The sequence below is a fragment of the Colletotrichum jinshuiense genome, chromosome 5 (genome assembly GCF_051148585.1).
Source record: "Colletotrichum jinshuiense chromosome 5, complete sequence".
NCBI classification, from domain to species: Eukaryota; Fungi; Ascomycota; class Sordariomycetes; order Glomerellales; family Glomerellaceae; genus Colletotrichum; species Colletotrichum jinshuiense.
This window is the reverse complement of record NC_139312.1, coordinates 3987774-4005179: the sequence shown is the minus strand read 5'-3', so window position 1 is coordinate 4005179 and position 17406 is coordinate 3987774. Positions and strand designations below refer to the sequence as shown.

Sequence of the window (17406 nt, the reverse complement as noted above, 5' to 3'; positions counted from 1 at the left end):
TTTTCAGTTTATCTCGATTGTTTGATTCTTCATTCTTGGCTTTGCTTCCCATCGACAATCAGACTGCTTGAACCACATTATGTCGTTGACGATGAACGAACCAGGGTCAGCTGCGCCCGGAACCATCCCTCTATTGCCGTATCAGTACACACCAATATGCAGCGACACATTTGAAGTTCGTTTACTTCATCTGTTGCCAGCGCCCGATACAACACAACCGCTCAAATGCCGACTAGAAACGTCGGATCCTTTGTTGGCACTGGAAGGGGCACTGGAGTACGAAACCCTCTCCTATGCGTGGGGCACTGAAGCGCCAACCGAAGAGCTCATCATCCATGAGAGTACCAATCTCAGCATCACCCCGAACTTGGCGTCCTTCCTTCGACAACGTCGGGGCGTGGAAAAGGTGGTGGTACTTTGGGTAGACGCTGTTTGCATCAACCAGAAGAACATCGCCGAACGAAATCTCCAGGTCGCTGTCATGAACATCATATACGCTGCATGTAATGGTATCACAGTCTGGCTTGGGTCAGAGGGCGAAGACAGTGACCTAGCCGTGGAAGAGCTGAAAAGGTTGGGGAAGACGCACCCTTATGAGAAAATGCCTGTGCTTTCTCCTCGAGTGTGCAAGGCGATCGAGAAACTTTTGAGTAGGTCGTGGTGGAATCGGGTATGGATCGTGCAAGAGATCTGCTGGGGCGGTGGAAGACACAAGACGTGGGAATGGAGTTCAGTGACTGTGCGCTGTGGCAGAAGTTTGATACCTTGGATTCAACTTGTCATCGCATGTGCAAGGATCAAAGTTGATGAGCCTACGTTCCGCCAGTCTATCACCGGCGTAGATGGCGTTCTGCACTTGGACTATTTGCGTTGGATCTCTACAAGGCTTGTGATGAAAAGTTTCAGCATGAGGTTTGACGAGAAAGACATTCTGCAACAGGTTGTTGAATATCGCCAGTTCAATGCAACTGATCCCCGAGACAAGATTTATGGCCTATTGGGAGTGTTAGCAGACAACAGTGGCGCCGCTTGGAGATTCGTTATCGACTACAACGAGTCTATTGAGCAAGTCTACATGAGATTTGCCACCGAGATGATAGAAAGCTCGCTGGGGTTGGAGCTTTTGAGACACAGCGCAGGAACCTCAACGTCTCAAAACAACATCATGTTTCTACAACTACCGTCGTGGGTTCCTGATTGGTCTCGCAAGCGCCATAACACGCCACTGCCAAACCGCGATGCAGAAGTCGAACGAGAAATTCCATGGTGGGCAGTACCTTGCGTGACGCGTATGATCGACGGAACAGCTCAGGTCACTTTTCCTACGAGCTACACTTCAGCAAGAAAAGAAATGACCAAAGTAATGGATAAAGGGGAGGTCACATTTGACCCTCAAGAGTGGACGAGACACTTTCCTCCGGCTCTAGCGAGTGCAATTCAAGAGATGGTTGACAGCAAGCACCTCGTGTTTGCTGGACTTCATGATGAACATTCCATTGACCAAGAAAACTTGGGTGTTGAAGAGTCGATGGATAAATTTATGCGCGCAAATGAAATCTTCACACAGAGATTGTTCATTCGCAACTGGTTGGACAAAGATAAGGCAAAGCGGCCTAAGTACTCAGCTGGCCTAGATTTCAACCGCAATTTTGTCGTCAACCAAGACGAAATGACGGTAGATGTGGAAGGCATCATCTGGGACGAAATTGAAGCAACTCACGCGCCATTCCCGGAAGAACTGAATTCGAGCTGGGAAACCTCAACTGGATTTATGGTCGCCGTCGGACAATGCAAGCAATTAGCTCTGGATCCGCATCAACTCAATCCTTATGCTTCGCAAAAAGCCAGATATGCGGCATTCTGGGATGCCCTTGTGGCTGGTCAGGCAGTGGACTCAATGGTTGACTTTGAGGACTATCTTCCCGTTGTACCAGACAACTGGAAAAGAGCAGGGCCACCTGTAACCCCTCGCAACCCACGACTAACAGAACTAAAAGAGATCCAAGATATACTTGAATCTCGAAAAGAAGAGCTTGGAAGAATACTTGGTGCGGATTCCAGCAATTTTATCGTGTCCATCGACGGATTACCGTCGTCAACCTCATCCGACCAAGTTTGCTGGCGTTTAGCAAACCAATCTTTCAGAGGTGTATACAACCTGGATCCGTGTGTGTCGGACAAGTTCAACTTCGTTTTCCGAGCCTGCAGATTGATTGCGTGATAACAAAAATAACGTGATTCGCAATGGAACGTGACTTTGTCAATCAACAATTGCCGTGATGCCGGTAGCTCGGCCCCGACAGCTCGCCGGTTTCCGACCCACGCTCTTTGTCATGTCTGGTGTCCGAGCGGCGCCAAGCGAGTTCCGATACCGTATGGTCGGGGCCCCATTCACGGCGTCTACCAACTCCCGACTCCGTATGGCCTGGCATTTTTACGGCCACTAGCGGGTGCCGCCCACACTTTGAGCGACTCAGTCAAAATCGCAAAGTGATAATATTTAAGGAATTGAAGACGTCTCAAAATACCACAAATTTGGCAGACTACAATCATTATTATTTTTCATCCAGTAAATATTCCAAACATGGGTTCTCCGTCTCTCGCAGCTGCCGATCTCTTCGGCGTTTCAGGTCTTGTTGCCGTTATCACTGGCGGGGGCACTGGTAAGTTGTTGCCAGCAAGAAACGCTGCGACACAAAAAGTCGAATGTCTCGTTCCTAATGCTTGACATAGGTGTCGGCCTTATGATTGCTCAAGGTCTCGAGGCCAACGGCGCGATCGTCTACATCATTGGTCGTCGCAAGGAAGCTTTGGAAAAGGCCGCTGCCACTGCTGTGAGTCATGACAAGCCATCAACCATCGCTAGAGTCAAATGCAGCTGACCTATTACACGATGTAGTTGCACGGTAATATTCGCGCCATTCAAGCAGATGTAACCAGAAAAGAAGATCTTGATGGTGCAGTTGCGCAAATTAAAGAGGCATGCGGATACGTCAACGTTGTCATTGCCAACTCTGGAGTTCCTGGTCCGAATTTGGCAGGGTTACCTCCAAACCCGACAATCGTGCAATACCGAGACTTCATGTTCAACATTGACCAGCAAGCATTCAACGACACATTTGCTGTGAATAACACGGCAGTATTCTTTACCGTGGCCGCCTTCCTAGAGCTGCTTGATGAGGGTAATAAGCGCGGTTTCAAGCAGAGGAGCCAGGTGATTGCCACGAGCAGCATCGGCGCGTTCAGCCGCGAGGCGAAGGGTTTCCCGTACGGCGCGTCAAAGGCGGGAATCAACCACATGTTCAAGCAACTGGCCACGGTCCTGGTCCCGTTCAATATTCGCGCCAATGTCATTTGCCCCGGGTGTAAGTCCACTTGACGATTAACTTTCGCATTCGCCCCGCCCCCAACCCCACTTCGAAGATTGATCTGACCGGAGATCCTAGTCTACCCCAGTGAAATGACAACGGTCATGGATGCGCAGCACCGAGCAGGTTGGCCGAAGACGGTAGTGCCGGCAGAGAGGTCGGGGGATGTAGAGGACATGGCAGGCGCGGCGCTCTTTCTGGTGAGCAAGGCTGGGGCATACATCAACGGGAATATACTGAACACTGATGGTGGACACATTGGGGTTGTGCCTTCGACTTACTAGTTCAGTACTTTACATCAGATCACCTGGTCGGAAGATACATTCTGCGGTGGATGACGCAATGGCATAAATTTTCGTAAATAGACAGACTCCATTTAAAGGAAAGTACATCGCTCACGTCGCGAATAAAGCACTTTGTCTTTACAGCATGTTTTGCAAGGCAATCGCCAGATTGTATCCGCCTGTAACATATTTCGGTACCTTTGAATTCGCCCCGGTATTGGTGGGTGGTGCCTTTATATTCGCTTTCCAGAATGCATGCGAGCGCAACTTAGTGGCCATTGAACCGGCTCAAAGACTTGAATATTCGGGTTTCTCCCTTTATTAACCAGCTGCTCTGCACTCGATCGACTATTTAGGCACTCTGGTCACGTTAAAGTTGATGGTGTATACCGTCGCGTCGGGGTATTGTCCGTAGGCCCTCTGGCGGCCCTGCATTGTCTGCTCTTAACATCACGAGTGTGGATCAGGCTTCAGCGACAGAGGATGATGGATATTACAGCAAAATAGGCATCTAACGACAATTAAGCGACTTGGGGGTTATCGCGATAATCAGGACAAGGGCCCATGCAAGGAAATGAATTGAGGTGGGTGAGTGGTTTACACAGATGGTGTGCTTGGCCCCTGGTCATGAGGGGCCCTCATAGGCGCCGAGGACTGAAGAACACCAATGCAGACAAGCGGCGCAGTCTGGATCTCCCAATGCCTCTCATTTCCATTCGCCCATGGAGTCCAATCGGCCCGCCCCCACCCCTCAGCCTGATTTCCCCTTTGCAAAAGCAGAGGACGCGCTGCCCACCAGATCTCGCCGTCTTTCATGGCCCTCAGAGCCACCCGCAGAAAGCAAACCGAAGCGGCCGCCGACGGCAGCTTCACGAACAGCGCTTCGACCTGGTTGGGGAAGAAAGACACTGGAGACGGCGCATCAGATTGGAACTTGTTTCTCCACACACATGATTGCGGCAGGGCCCGCCGCGGCTCAGCCGAGCCTTGGGCCTCATTCGGTTTTCAGCGGAGCTGGAATTTCAAACACGGGCGCCGGAAACTTCAACGTCAGGGATGTAAATATCAGTCAGTGGTTGCGGCTTTTCGTACTCGATTTCATTACTGATCAGGCGGACAGACGTCCAGGGCCGCGATGATCAAGACAACCAATTCCTCGCCGACCTACGCACCACCGACCCGCGCGACGACAAGGCGCGTACCGAGCGCATCAAAGGCGGCCTGCTGCGGGACTCGTACCACTGGATCCTCGACCACGCCGACTTCCGGCGATGGCGCGACAACGACGACGACGACCAGAGCCGGCTGCTCTGGATCAAGGGCGACCCGGGCAAGGGCAAGACAATGCTTCTCTGCGGCATCGTCGACGAGTTACAAAAGCTGCCCCCAGGCACTGGCACCTTGTCCTACTTCTTTTGCCAAGCGACGGATGTGCGTCTGAACAACGCGACGGCCGTCCTCCGCGGCCTCATTTATCTGCTTCTCGTCCAGAGGCCCGCACTGACTGCGAGTCTGCGTGGGAAGTACGACCACGCGGGCAAGAGGCTGTTTGAGGACGTCAACAGCTGGGATGCCCTCTCCAATATGCTTATTGGCGTCTTACAGGGCCCAGGCGTGCAAACCACCTACCTCGCCATCGATGCACTCGACGAGTGCGACGCCAATCTCGACCAGCTTCTGGACCTAATCGTCAAATTATCCGCACTACCCCGTGTGAAGCTGGTGGTATCCAGCCGTAACTGGCTGGAAATCGAGGATGCCCTGGCCGCCGCTACAAAGAAGACACGGCTATGCCTGGAACTGAACCATACGTTGATATCCGCTGCCGTCGGCAAATACATCCAGTACAAGGTGAATCAGCTGGCGCTATCGAAGGGTTACGACCCTAAGACTAAAGATGCTGTCCAGCGGCACTTAGCGACCAACGCAAACGACACATTCCTCTGGGTGGCCTTGGTCTGTCAGCAACTAGCGGACCCGCAGGTGCGGAAATGGCATACACGCGCGAAGCTGTACAAGTTCCCGGCAGGGCTTGACTCACTCTACAAGCGGATGGTGGACCACATGTTTAATTCGGACGACGCGAGTCTATGCAGAGAGGTACTGGGCCTTGTATCGGTCGTTTATCGGCCTCTTACTCTAAAGGAACTGGCGTCTCTTGTTGAATCACTAGAAGAATTCCATGACGTCGATGCTCTTGAGGAAGTCATCGGGTTATGTGGGTGTCTGTTGACGATTCGAGAGGGGGTTGTCTATTTCGTGCATCAGTCAGCAAAAGACTTTCTGCTACGGAACGAATCCACTAGAATCCATCCGCATGGTCTAGCAGAGGAAAACCGCAACATATTCACGAGATCGCTCCAGATCATGTCGAAGACGTTACGACGTGACATATACAACCTGCGAGTGCCAGGATATCCTATTGATCGAGTTAAGGCCCCTGAGCCCGATCCGCTTGCGCCGGTCCGTTATTCCTGTGTTTATTGGATCAACCATTTAGCGGACGGTCTTGCCGGACAGGAACTGCACGGCCAAGTTCTCTCCGACGATGGGCCGGCTTATGCGTTCTTGGCTAATCACTACCTACACTGGCTGGAGGCACTAAGTCTCCTCGACAGCGTGTCAGGAGGGATTCTTCAAATGTATACGCTGACGCGTCTCACACAAGTGCGTCCTTATAGACAACAATGGTGCAGCAGGTAGCTAACAATGCACAGGGAATGGCGAAGGAATCTATACTGGCAGCCCTAGTTCAGGATGGGCTGCGGTTTATTCGGGCCTACAAATTTAGTCTTGAGAGCTGCCCTTTGCAGGTGTACGCATCCGCGTTGATATTCAGTCCAAGACGTAGCATCATTAGAGGCTTGTTTCGTTGCGAGGAGCCCACATGGGTAATCACAAAGCCTATGATAGAAGACAATTGGAATGCATGCCTGCAGACTCTCGAGGGCCATCGCAACAGAGTCACCTCAGTAGCCTTCTCAGACGATGGCACCCAGCTGGCATCAGCATCGTATGATAAGACTGTTAGGATATGGGACACCGCCACAGGCCAGTGTCTCCAGACGTTCCAGGGCCACAAAAACGCCGTTATCTCAGTAGTCTTCTTGGGCAATGATAAGGAGCAGCTGGCATCAGCATCATGGGATAAGACCGTCAAGATCTGGGACACCACTACAGGCCGGTGTCTCCGGACGATCCATAACCATAGCGATGCTGTATGTGCGGCCTTCTCGGGCGATGGCACACAGGTGGCGCTAGCATCACATGACAAGGTTGTTCGGATCTGGGACACCACCACAGGCAAATATCTCCAGAAGCTCCAGTGCCATAGAGATACTATTAACACAGTAGCCTTTTCGTCTGAAAATAAGTTGCAGATGGTATCGGCATCAGGCGATAAGACGATTAAGATCTGGAACACCGCTACAGGCCAGTGTCTCCAGACGCTCCAAGGCCACAGCGACGCCGTTACCTCAGTAACATTCTCAGGCAGTAACAGAATGCAGCTGGCCTCGGCATCAGAGGATACGACCGTCAAGATATGGGATGCCACTACAGGCCAATGTCTCCAGACGCTGCAAGGCCACAGCGGCGCTGTTACATCGGTGACATTCTCAAGCAATAACAGGACGCAGCTAGCATCAGCATCGGAGGATAACACGGTTAAGATATGGGACATCAGTACAGGCCAGTGCCTTCAGACGCTCCAGGGCCATAGCGACGCTGTTGCCTCGGTAGCCTTCTCGGGCAATGACAGGATGCAGCTGGCATCGGCGTCATATGATAACACAGTCAAGATCTGGGACAACACTACGAGCCACTCCATCCAAACTCTCCAGAGCCACAGCGATGGTGTTTACTCGGTAGCCTTCTCGGGGGATAGAATGCGCCTTGCATCAGCATCACATGATAAGACCGCCAAGATCTGGGACACCACTACCGGCCAGTGTCTTCAGACGCTCCAGGGCCATAGCGAGCCTGTTATCTCAGTGGCTTTCTCAGGCGACAGCATGCAGGTGGCATCAGCATCACATGATGGAACCGTCAAGATTTGGGATACTACTACAGGCCAGTGCCTCCAGACGCTTCAGGGCCACAAGAACACTGTTATCGCAGTAGCCTTCTCAGGCAACAATAGCGAGCAGCTGGCGTCAGCATCATGGGATAAGACCGTTAAAATATGGGAACCCACTACAGGTCAGTGTGTTAAGACGTTCCAGGGTCACATGGGCCCCGTCGTCTCAGTAGCCTTCTCGGGCGACGGCACCCAGCTAGTATCAGCATCACACGATAAGACTATTAAGATATGGGACACCACTACAAGCCAGTGTCTCCGGACACTCTGGGGCCACGGCGACGCTGTTATATCAATAGCATTATCAGGCAATAGCGCGCAGCTGGCATCAGCATCATATGATAAAACCATAAAGATCTGGGACATCTCGACAGGCCAGTGCTTGCGGACGCTAAACATCGGCCGAGCCCTCCAGTCCATTTCATTTTCGGCAACCGGCCAGGAACTCTATACGAACGCAGGTGTTCTCGATGTCCAAACAACGTCCACCATGAGTGCAGCAGCGACACCACAGTCGACCGACTCGACAGAAACGCTTCATTTTCACGGCTATGCTTTTAGCGCCGACAACGCCTGGATCACGAGAGATTCCAAAAATCTGCTGTGGCTGCCGCCAGAGTACCGGCCGAGAATAAAGACTACGACAGGGGCTACGCTGGTCATTGGATGTACATCGGGCAAGGTTTTGATACTGCGGTTCTCGGAGAGCGAACTGTGTTTTTAGCGGCCAATTTTCCGTACTTGATCTCGCCCGACGAAATCAAATCCATATCAATGGCAAAGCATCAAGGTTAAAGTTTGATTGCCGCTTAGGTGTTGATCATGAAGTATTTTTATAATCATACTGAGTGGGGTGGGTGTGTGTCTCTCTCCACCGCCGATCCATCGCCATTAAACCCAAGTTCCCAACCACTCCGCTATCATCCCGGCTCTCACTTCCTCGCAAAGGAAACCTTTGCAAACGCCTCGAGAAACACCCTCTCGGTATCATCCCCCTTCTCGGCCACCCTCCAGGCAATAAACCCATCAGGCCTGACAAGAACCGCCCCGGTCCCGCCAACCCCAAAATTAGCCGCAAACGTCTCCTTCTCATCCGCCTCCTTGACCACCACCCCGACGTGTACAAACTCGCACCCAACACCAAGCTCGGCCCCAGCCCTCTCCGCAACGCCCTTCCAGCTTCCATCCTCCGAGAGCAGAATCCACCCCGCGCCGAACAAATCCAGGCTCGAAATCTCCTCGCCGCCCCTTGTCAGCGGCATATGCGGCGCCCGCGTCCCCGGCTGCCCCGCCCACTCGTCCGGCCGCAGCGCATCAGGCAGCCCCTCCCCATCGACACCGAGCACAACGCCCCCCGACGAGAGATAAATTTGCCCGAGCTCCATCGCAATGTCGTCGAGCACAGGCACCTCGCCGCTCGCCCCGGCCCTCGTCAACGACCACTCCCTGTCGCGGACGTAGGGCTTGTAGTCGTCCCGCGCAAAGAGCTGGTCGTGCCGCACCATGGCTACCGGCCGCCTCTCCTCATCGTACGTCGCCAGGATCGCCGGGTCCGCGGCCCCCTCCCGCACGGCGGCAATCTTCCACGCGAGGTTGTGCGCGTCGGCGAACCCCGTGTTGGCGCCGTACCCCCCGCGGTTGGGCGGCAGCGTGTGCGCGGCGTCGCCCGCGAGGAACACGCGGCCGTCGGAGAACCGCTCGGCGATGCGCGCGCCCAGCTCCCAGTACCCGATGGCGAGCAGCTCGACGTCGTCGTCGGCGATCTCGTCCTCGCCGAGGCCCGCCACGGCGCGGACCAGGTCGCGCTGCGCGCGCGCGCCCGTCGTGCGCGCCGCGTCCTCCTCGGCGCTCCACATGAGCGCCCACCGCCCGTCGCCGTACGTCGTCAGGAACGCCTCGACGCCGTCGTCGCGGCCCTCGATCGAGAACTGCGCGAACCCGCGGCCCAGGAACCGCTCCATCGGGGCGCACCGGAACAGCACGCTGCACACGCCGCGCAGCCGCCCGACGCCGTGCGTCGCGATCCCCAGAGCCGCGCGCACGCGGCTGGCCGCGCCGTCGCACGCGACGATGTACGACCCCTCGAACGTCGCCTGCTCGCCCTGCGCGCTGACGGCCGTGACGCTGACGCCGTCTGCAGTTTGCGACCAGCCCGTCACCTCCCACCCGAGACGCAGGTCCGCGCCGAGATCGACGGCGCGCTGGCGGAGGATCGGCTCGAGGCGGTCCTGCGCGATGGCCGTGCCCATGATGGGCGCGTAGGTTTTTCCGCCGGGGGTCGTCGGGCCACCGGGGCCGGGCCCCGCACCGGGTTTCTTATCGGGGTGGGGCCCTCCCGACGGCCCGCCTTTTTCTGGCTTTCCGCCCTTGTTGCTGCTCCAGTGCTGCTCGTTGGCCCATTCGCCCGCGAGACTCGTGACTTTGATGCGGCGGGGCGGTCCGCCACCGCTGCCGCCACCGCCGGAGGTGGGCCCGGCGCGGAGCGAGCTGGACGGTATGCCGGCGCCCTGGAGGAGCTCCAGGGTGCGCGTCGTGTAGCCAATGGCGCGGGGGTGCGGGGAGCTGGCCGTGTGGCGCTCGAGGAGGATCAGGGGCACTTTGCGCGCGGACAGGAAGAGGGCGCTAGCGAGGCCCACGAGGCTGCCGCCGATGACGATGACGGGCGACTGGTTTGGGACGACCATCGTTGCGAAGGCCGTTTGAGAGAAGAATGAATTTCTTTAGATGTTTGTATTGTTAAGATTAGTTGGTCACGTGTGCGCGTGTGAGTATAATGCGGAGGGCGAATGCAGGTATGATCCTTTGGTTGTGCTAGTGAGGCTGGTGAGGCTAGTGAGGCTAGTGAGAATAGTGAGGATAATGAGGATATTGATGATAGTGAGAGTGAGATGGGATGAGATTGTCTTTGAGTCTGCTTGATTCGTTCTTTCGTCTCAACTCTCTCATGTACAGGCGCATTCCAAGATCTTTATACAATCGTCACCTCCCTCATCATGATGGGCGTTGTGCAAACCGTGGGCCCCCCGGCTCCGGCCACATTGGCGTCGGCGGTTGCCAGCCAGCCCCACCCCGAAATTCTCGGGTACGGTCGGTGGACTCGGTCCCGAGCGGCCCAGTTCCGTTCTCCTTTCGTCCAGGCAGACACAATTTGGAGGCCGGCCGTTGGCTGGCGGCCGCGCGCTCGTACGAAAATGGTTCACTGCAATCATTCAACAGGGGTCATATCGACAGTCATCACATTTATTCCTGGTCATGAGCTGAGGGTTCGTCAAAATTACGCCGATGATTACGTCCTCCATCCATCCCCAAAGTCCCGTTTCCAAAGTCCCGTTACCAAAGTCCCGAAATCCCTCCATGACCGCCTATTCTTCCAGCGGGCCAATACTGGTAATGTCTAAACCATTGGCCAGCTCCGACTTTGAAGGCATCTTTCCGAGCGCCATCAACTCGGCTGATTGCGCCATGGCGGGGTCCTTGCCCATCGAGGCCATGGCCACAACTGTCTCGCCGTTTGTGTAGTACGCAACGAAACTTGACTCCTCCACGCTGCCCTGGATCACGATGTCGTCCCAGCCTCCGACGGTGTTTCCGCAGTACCGCAGCTGCGCGCCCAAGGCAGACCAAAATACGGGAATGAAGTGCTGCGTCTTCACGGCGGAATTGATGATGTTATTGGCAACGGCACGGCCCGCGTTTTGGGCTACGTTCCAGTGCTCTATGCGCGTGTACCGGCCATCGCCGCCGGGGCCGTGGTACGGGTACGTGGCAATGTCGCCGATGGCGTAGACGTCCTTCAGGCCAACGACCTCGAAGCTCTCGTTCGTCTTGATGGAGCCGTCGCCTTCGAGACGGATGACCTTGTTCTCCTTCAGGAACTCTGTGGCCGGGGCCACGCCGACACCGAGGATCACCAGGTCGGCCTCGAGCTTGGTGCCGTCCTTGAGGAAGACGGCCCCGACGTTGGAAGCGTCCGAGCTGGATGGCTCGGCCTTGTCAACGCCGGCGCTCATGTAGAACTTGACGCCGTTCTTCTCGAGGCTCTTTTGGATGCCGGCGCCGACCTTTTCGCCAAGAACCCTCTCGAGAGGGACCTTTTCCATGCCAATCACGGTCACGTTGTTGTCCTTGGCGGTCGCGTTGGCGACCTCCATGCCGATGAAGGATGACCCGACAATTACAATGTTCTTGCCCTTGTCGCCGATAGCCTTGACAATCTTTTGGGTGTCATGGGCGGTCCTGAGTGTGAAGATGTTGCCGAGGACCTTGAAGCCCTGGAGGGGCAGGTTTCGTGGCGAGCCACCGGTGGCCAGGATCAGCTTCGTGTAGGGGTGCTTGTCGCCCTTCTTGGTGGAGACGGTGCGATCGGAGAAGTCGACGTCGGTGACCTCGTCGGCGACCCAGTCGACGGAGCCGCTCTTGTACCAGGCCTCGTCTCGCCATTGGAGGGTGTTGATGTCGGTCAGCAGAGCCTTGGACAGCTTCGTGCGGTCGATGGGGTAGTAGCCTTCGGAGGAGATGATGGTCAGCGGGCCGTCGTAGCCGCCGTTCCGCAGGCCCTCGACGGCCCCCAGGGCGCCGGAACCTCCGCCAACGATGACGATCTTGTCCTGGTCGGCCCCGCCGGCGGCATTGCACTTGAAGTTGGGTTTGCGGCGGCCGCCCTTGATGGTGGCCTCCTCGCCGGAAATGTAGATTGCGCCGTCGCGCTCGGTCACCTTGAAGACGGGCAGGGCGTCGAGAGCAGGGGCGTCTTCGACGTCACCGGTTTTGGCGTTGAAGCAAGCTGCGGTACGGGGTCAGCGGGGAGGCGGTGTGAGAGGGGAGCGAGGGGGCCGGCTCGGGTACAGACCTCCGTGCCAGGGACATGTCAATCGGCCAGAAGCGGTCAGGACGCCCTTGACGAGGGGCGCGCCGTAGTGGGTGCACTTGGGGCCGATGGCCTGGATCTTGCCGCCGGCGTTGACGAGAAGGACCTTTGCTCCCTCGATTCCCTCGACTTCGACCTCCTGTTTATCTCCTGGCTTGAGGGACAGCGAGGAGACGGACTTGAGTTTATAGTCGGCCATGGCTCGAAGGGTGTGTGAAAAGGATCTCTGGTGGGTTGTCTGGCGAAGGAGAGAGGGGATGTTTGTGTGGCGGAGGAAGAGTTTGGTAGTTTGCATGAAGGACGGAGGGGGCTATAGAAGAGGGGGATAGCGGGAGAGGGGTGAGAGGGCAGAGGGGCCGAGCGAGGTGGTAGTCGAGGGGTAATCCGACGGCTGATGTAAAGCTGCTTGGGTAAGGTCAGATAAAGCACAGGAAGCCGCCAAGACGACGGGACGGGGCTATGGGCGGTGCAAATGGCTGGCGGAAGGTAAAAGGGTCCGGCGGGGGTTTGGGAGCGGCTTTGTCCGGCAAATGGGAGCAGCTCTATGCGGGAGAAGACGTGATTATGGTCAGATAAGTCGGGGGAGGGGATGGGAGGGGATCGTGTTTAGATTGGCGACATCTACGTCGAGTCGCAGGGCGGCCGGGGGGTGTGGTGATTATGGAATGTACAGCTACTTTGGTGCAATACGCGACACAGGGTGAGATGGGGCAGCTGTTGATTATGTGTGGAAATAAAGCAGTGTCGCACGAGAACGAAGAAGTTTGGACGGCGGCGAGGAAAAGGTATAGGAATTTGGGGTTAGAGTTGGAGTCGGATTGGAGCTGGAGCATTCACGACATCATCGTTTATGCCATGCGACATGGGCAGTGCTCAATGGCGGCAGATAAAGAGAGCGAGAGGGCGACAGAGGGACGAAATGCGCCCTCCAAAAGAACAGACGATCAAAGTATGACGCCATGATGCTGATGCTGAGCGAGCTCCCACCTCCACTGGGAAGGATCTCCCGGGATTGGCGACGGCAGGAGCCAGAGCGTGTGGCGGGCCATGTACCGAGTACCAAGTCTCTAAAGAGATTGAGTCCTGCCTGCCGTGTGTGCATTGCCGTGTAGAGTAAGGGGGAGGGAGGGAAGGAAAGGAAAACAAGCAGTAGCAGCAGCAGCTGCTGCTGCCCACCTTGCGGTCGAGAAAAGGGAAAGGGAAGCAACTGTCTGCCGTTGCATTATTCACTTTGTCGCAGCTACCCCGCCGTCATACGATTGACGTACCAGCGTGCCTCCCCTCTCCCTCCCTCTTTCCTTCTCTCGTTTGACGACTGCTCACCGTCCTTGCCAAAGTGCAAGTACTGAGACTCCTGGGTCCTGCCGTTGGTGCTGGAACAGCTCCATTCCCTGGCTGCGCTTGCCCAGTGCTGCCGTAGCAATGACGGGAGCTGCCCCACAGTCCCCTGCCCGCTTGGAAATTGACGTTCTTCCATTGGGTCGAGATATGGGGTCTGTAATCCTCACCAACCTCAGTCGGGTCTAGCCAGCTACTAGTGTCGAAGCAAGAGCTGCGCGACCCCACTGCCCCAGGTCCCCTGTCGGCTCGACTTGTCCGAACTTTCAAGTCACTGCCCAAGCTCTGAGCAGCTCCAGCAGCTCAGACTGCGTTAAGCTCGGGGCGGAGCTCCTACCAACCCCATTGCCGTCTCCGTCGCCTCAACACCAAAACGCACGCTGCGCCAAACATCATCACCAACACGGGGGTTGACCATCGATTGTCGTCTCTACCTAATCTGATCATTCTATCGCCCTCTCTCAAAGTATAGATTCCGTCCCGCAAACCCCGCCTAATAAGATTGAGAAATGTAATATTGTTGCCTTTATTTTCCCTCGGCGGCCAACCGACGATGCGATGCGCCATGAACTCCGCCATCACAACCCTGAGCCAACGCCAAAAACAAAACCCATAACCTTCCGTCTTCAAAAGTGGCTATACCCGGTCAGAGCCGCCGCTCGGCCTACGTCTTCTTCTATCCCCTCCAAAGAATTCGCGCTCTCTGTTTCCGTCGTCACTGGCGAGCCTCGCATTGCCTCCTCCGCGAACGACCCTTCAAAAGCCGACATGTCTAGCCCGCCGAAGAAGCTCACGTCGTCCTCGAATTGCATTCCGAACGGTAATGTGGGATCCAATGTCGCAGCCGCCGCCGCCGCCGCCGCTTGCTCAGCCTTCTTCCGCGCCACCTTTTCCACCGTCGCCATTGCCCGCCGATGAAGCTCCTTGACCACGCTGTGTAGCTTGTGAAACGCATCGTTGTCCGACAACCTCAGCATCGTATCAAACATTTGGAGTGCCTGGTCCGCCAGCGCTTGGTCCAACTTTAGACGCTCGTGATCTGGAAACACAAACATGTTGGCCAGGATAATGATGAGCCCGGAAAAGTGCGCACACGAGTTGGACCAGATGCTGCAGTCCGTCTTTGGCGACTCCACGAAGAGCATCATGCAGCCCCGGCTCAGCTCCACGCACTTTTCCCACCCCAACGGCAACGGCGCGTTCTGCTTGCTACACGGCGCCACCGGCGACGTGTCCAGGTCCCGCATCGTCGTCCGGCTGTACGAGCTGATTCTCTGCACCCAGTCCGCATCGTGCGAGTAGATGCCGTGCGTCATGACCGTCACCACAAAGAAGTTGTGGTAAAGCAACGACAGGTGCACCGCAGGCAGCGAGTCGAGGTTCTGTAGCAGCGAGTCCAGCTGGAACTCGCCCGGCACGTTGCGCCGCCAGGTCTCGAGCATCTCGGTGAGCCGCGTCACCCGCTGCTGCGCCTCGGGACGGGTCACCTTGCGCGCCCGGGTGCTGTACAGCAAGTCGTACACCTTGCCTGCAATGTGGCTCAGCTCAACTCGCGCCCGAAAGAAGTTGAACTTGCTGCCATTGTTGGCCGCTAAGACGCCGGCGCCGTCGTCCGGGTCCAGCTCCGGCAGCGGCAAGTCAATGTCCGCGTCGAGTTGGAACGACGGCGTCTTGGACCGGAGGCTGATGTCCTGCTCTTTCGTCAGTTCATCGTCTAGGTGTGGTTTTTTCTTCTTTTTATTGGCGGCCGCTTACCTTGTCCATGACATATGTCATCCAGAAGAGTCGCGATCTCTGGCGGGCGACTCTGGCGGGCCAGAATTGCAGCGAATCCTTGTCGTGCAATTGCATGCGGTGCGCCAAGCGGATGGCCGTCCCGATCAGAACCGACGCCGGCTTGGGATCCTTGGTCCCCTGGAAGAGGACGACCATCCCCAAAAGGACCTGGATTCCAAGCAAATCCTCCTCTCGCGTCACCAATTCGGACACGACCGACTGCACGTTGCGCATATGGTACTGCACCTTGTGGTCCTCTGCTAGGACTTCCATGTTTCCCGGGTGCTTCAACCTGCACCGGTAACCCAGTGCCATGGCAATGTTGATGGCTGCCCATGTCGCGGGCGGCTGCTGAGAAGACGGCGAGTACCAGTCGGAAAGCATCCGCATAAAGGTTTGCTGGTCAAAGAGGGGCATGATGGAGTTGTAACTATTGAAGAACTCGTCAATGACGGGCATGATCTCCTCGAGCGGCGGCAGCTTTGGCTTGTCCTGCTCTGGCACCCATTCACTGGGGCTCTCGCTGCACGAGAAAGCATTCATGACGTCGGCGCCTCCCACCGAGTCTCCGCTGTCCACCGAGTCTCCGTTGTCCATCGGCATTTCGATGGTGTTCGGAATGGTGTTCGGGGTAGGCAGTGACTGGGCCGGGACCTGGCTAGAAAGACGAATGTTGGCGTCAAGTGCCCGCTGCAGTTGCTCCTCTATCTTTGCCAGGCGGCTCTCCAAGTCCGCCACTCTCTTTGGGCTATCACTGCGTCAGATGACTGTCATAGTAGGGTGGTAACCCGGTATACTGACTCTCCCGGTGCGTCTTGCTTGGGCGGCTGGTGGCGCTCCTTCACCGGCGCGGCCCTTCGACGGACCATGGTTGTCCGGCAGTCGGACTTGTACAGCACGCAGTTTGAACATGCCGGCTTGAGCATGTCACACTTGATCTTCTTGGTGAAGCACAAATCGCACGCTGAGAGCGTATTAGTTGACCCATTGGTAGGCTCTAGGGAGGTGGGTGTCGGTCAGGTGAGTGACTGACCCTTTCGGCGTTGCGATGAAGTCTCCATTTTACGCCGTCCTTTTTGGGATTCGGCTTTTCAGGCAATGTTCACCAAACCAAGTGGAGTGGCAGATGAAGAGCAGAGCTTAAAAAGATGGGTTGCTGTCCTGATTTGAGGCTCGAACCGTGGTCTCTAAAGTCATCAAAAAGGAGCCAACCGGGGAGGGGGCCGGGTGCATGTGCATGGGTCCAGCGCCGGCCAAGATTACAAATCCAGTGTTTGGTGGTGTACCTGTCAAGCCACAGTACACGTTATCCGCTATGTCATCCTTCTCGGTGAACTAGTGGGGGTTTCCCATTGATCGCTCACCTTTGTCTCCACCGAACCCAGTGTCGGCTTTTGCAGGTCTGAAATCTTCTCTACTTTGCAAGTAACTGCGTTTACCGTCAGCGCATTGCAGCATTGTTACACCGTCATACGATGCATATACTGTAAAATGAGCATGACCAAATCAACCCGCGTATGCATGTATAAGCAGTCTCCCAATCTTTGCGTATACATCCGTGCATGGTTACGTTAGTCAATACTCATTCCTCGAGACACGCTCATCAATACAGTCAAACTACCCGCTACTTCTGTGTACAACTGGACTGAAGATACTCATACATCCTACTGATTGTTAAACACAAATGATCACCAG

The 17406-nt window shown here is 55.9% G+C and overlaps 5 protein-coding genes across 5 annotated transcripts; 2 read left to right on the top strand and 3 right to left on the bottom strand.

Annotated features, from left to right (window-relative positions):
• Window positions 1–2584: 2584 nt before the first annotated feature.
• EsH8_V_000963 (SDR family NAD(P)-dependent oxidoreductase) lies at window positions 2585–3652 on the top strand (the record flags this gene model as incomplete). Its single annotated transcript, XM_083273479.1, has 4 exons — window positions 2585–2663; window positions 2734–2834; window positions 2900–3365; window positions 3447–3652. The coding sequence occupies 4 exons, from the start codon at window positions 2585–2587 to the stop codon at window positions 3650–3652; spliced, it is 852 nt and encodes a 283-aa protein (XP_083126194.1).
• Window positions 3653–4466: 814 nt separating this feature from the next.
• EsH8_V_000962 (uncharacterized protein) lies at window positions 4467–8454 on the top strand (the record flags this gene model as incomplete). The annotated part of the gene is made up of 3 exons (XM_083273478.1): window positions 4467–4701; window positions 4773–6319; window positions 6592–8454. The coding sequence occupies 3 exons, from the start codon at window positions 4467–4469 to the stop codon at window positions 8452–8454; spliced, it is 3645 nt and encodes a 1214-aa protein (XP_083126193.1).
• A 208-nt stretch (window positions 8455–8662) lies between these two features.
• EsH8_V_000961 (FAD binding domain-containing protein) lies at window positions 8663–10414 on the bottom strand (the record flags this gene model as incomplete). The annotated part of the gene is made up of 1 exon (XM_083273477.1): window positions 8663–10414. The coding sequence occupies one exon, from the start codon at window positions 10412–10414 to the stop codon at window positions 8663–8665; it is 1752 nt and encodes a 583-aa protein (XP_083126192.1).
• Window positions 10415–11092: 678 nt separating this feature from the next.
• EsH8_V_000960 (FAD-dependent oxidoreductase) lies at window positions 11093–12796 on the bottom strand (the record flags this gene model as incomplete). The annotated part of the gene is made up of 2 exons (XM_083273476.1): window positions 11093–12513; window positions 12580–12796. The coding sequence occupies 2 exons, from the start codon at window positions 12794–12796 to the stop codon at window positions 11093–11095; spliced, it is 1638 nt and encodes a 545-aa protein (XP_083126191.1).
• Window positions 12797–14561: 1765 nt separating this feature from the next.
• EsH8_V_000959 (transcription factor domain-containing protein) lies at window positions 14562–16772 on the bottom strand (the record flags this gene model as incomplete). Its single annotated transcript, XM_083273475.1, has 4 exons — window positions 14562–15626; window positions 15691–16459; window positions 16513–16675; window positions 16745–16772. 4 exons carry the CDS (start codon window positions 16770–16772, stop codon window positions 14562–14564), a joined length of 2025 nt encoding a protein of 674 aa, XP_083126190.1.
• Window positions 16773–17406: the final 634 nt, after the last annotated feature.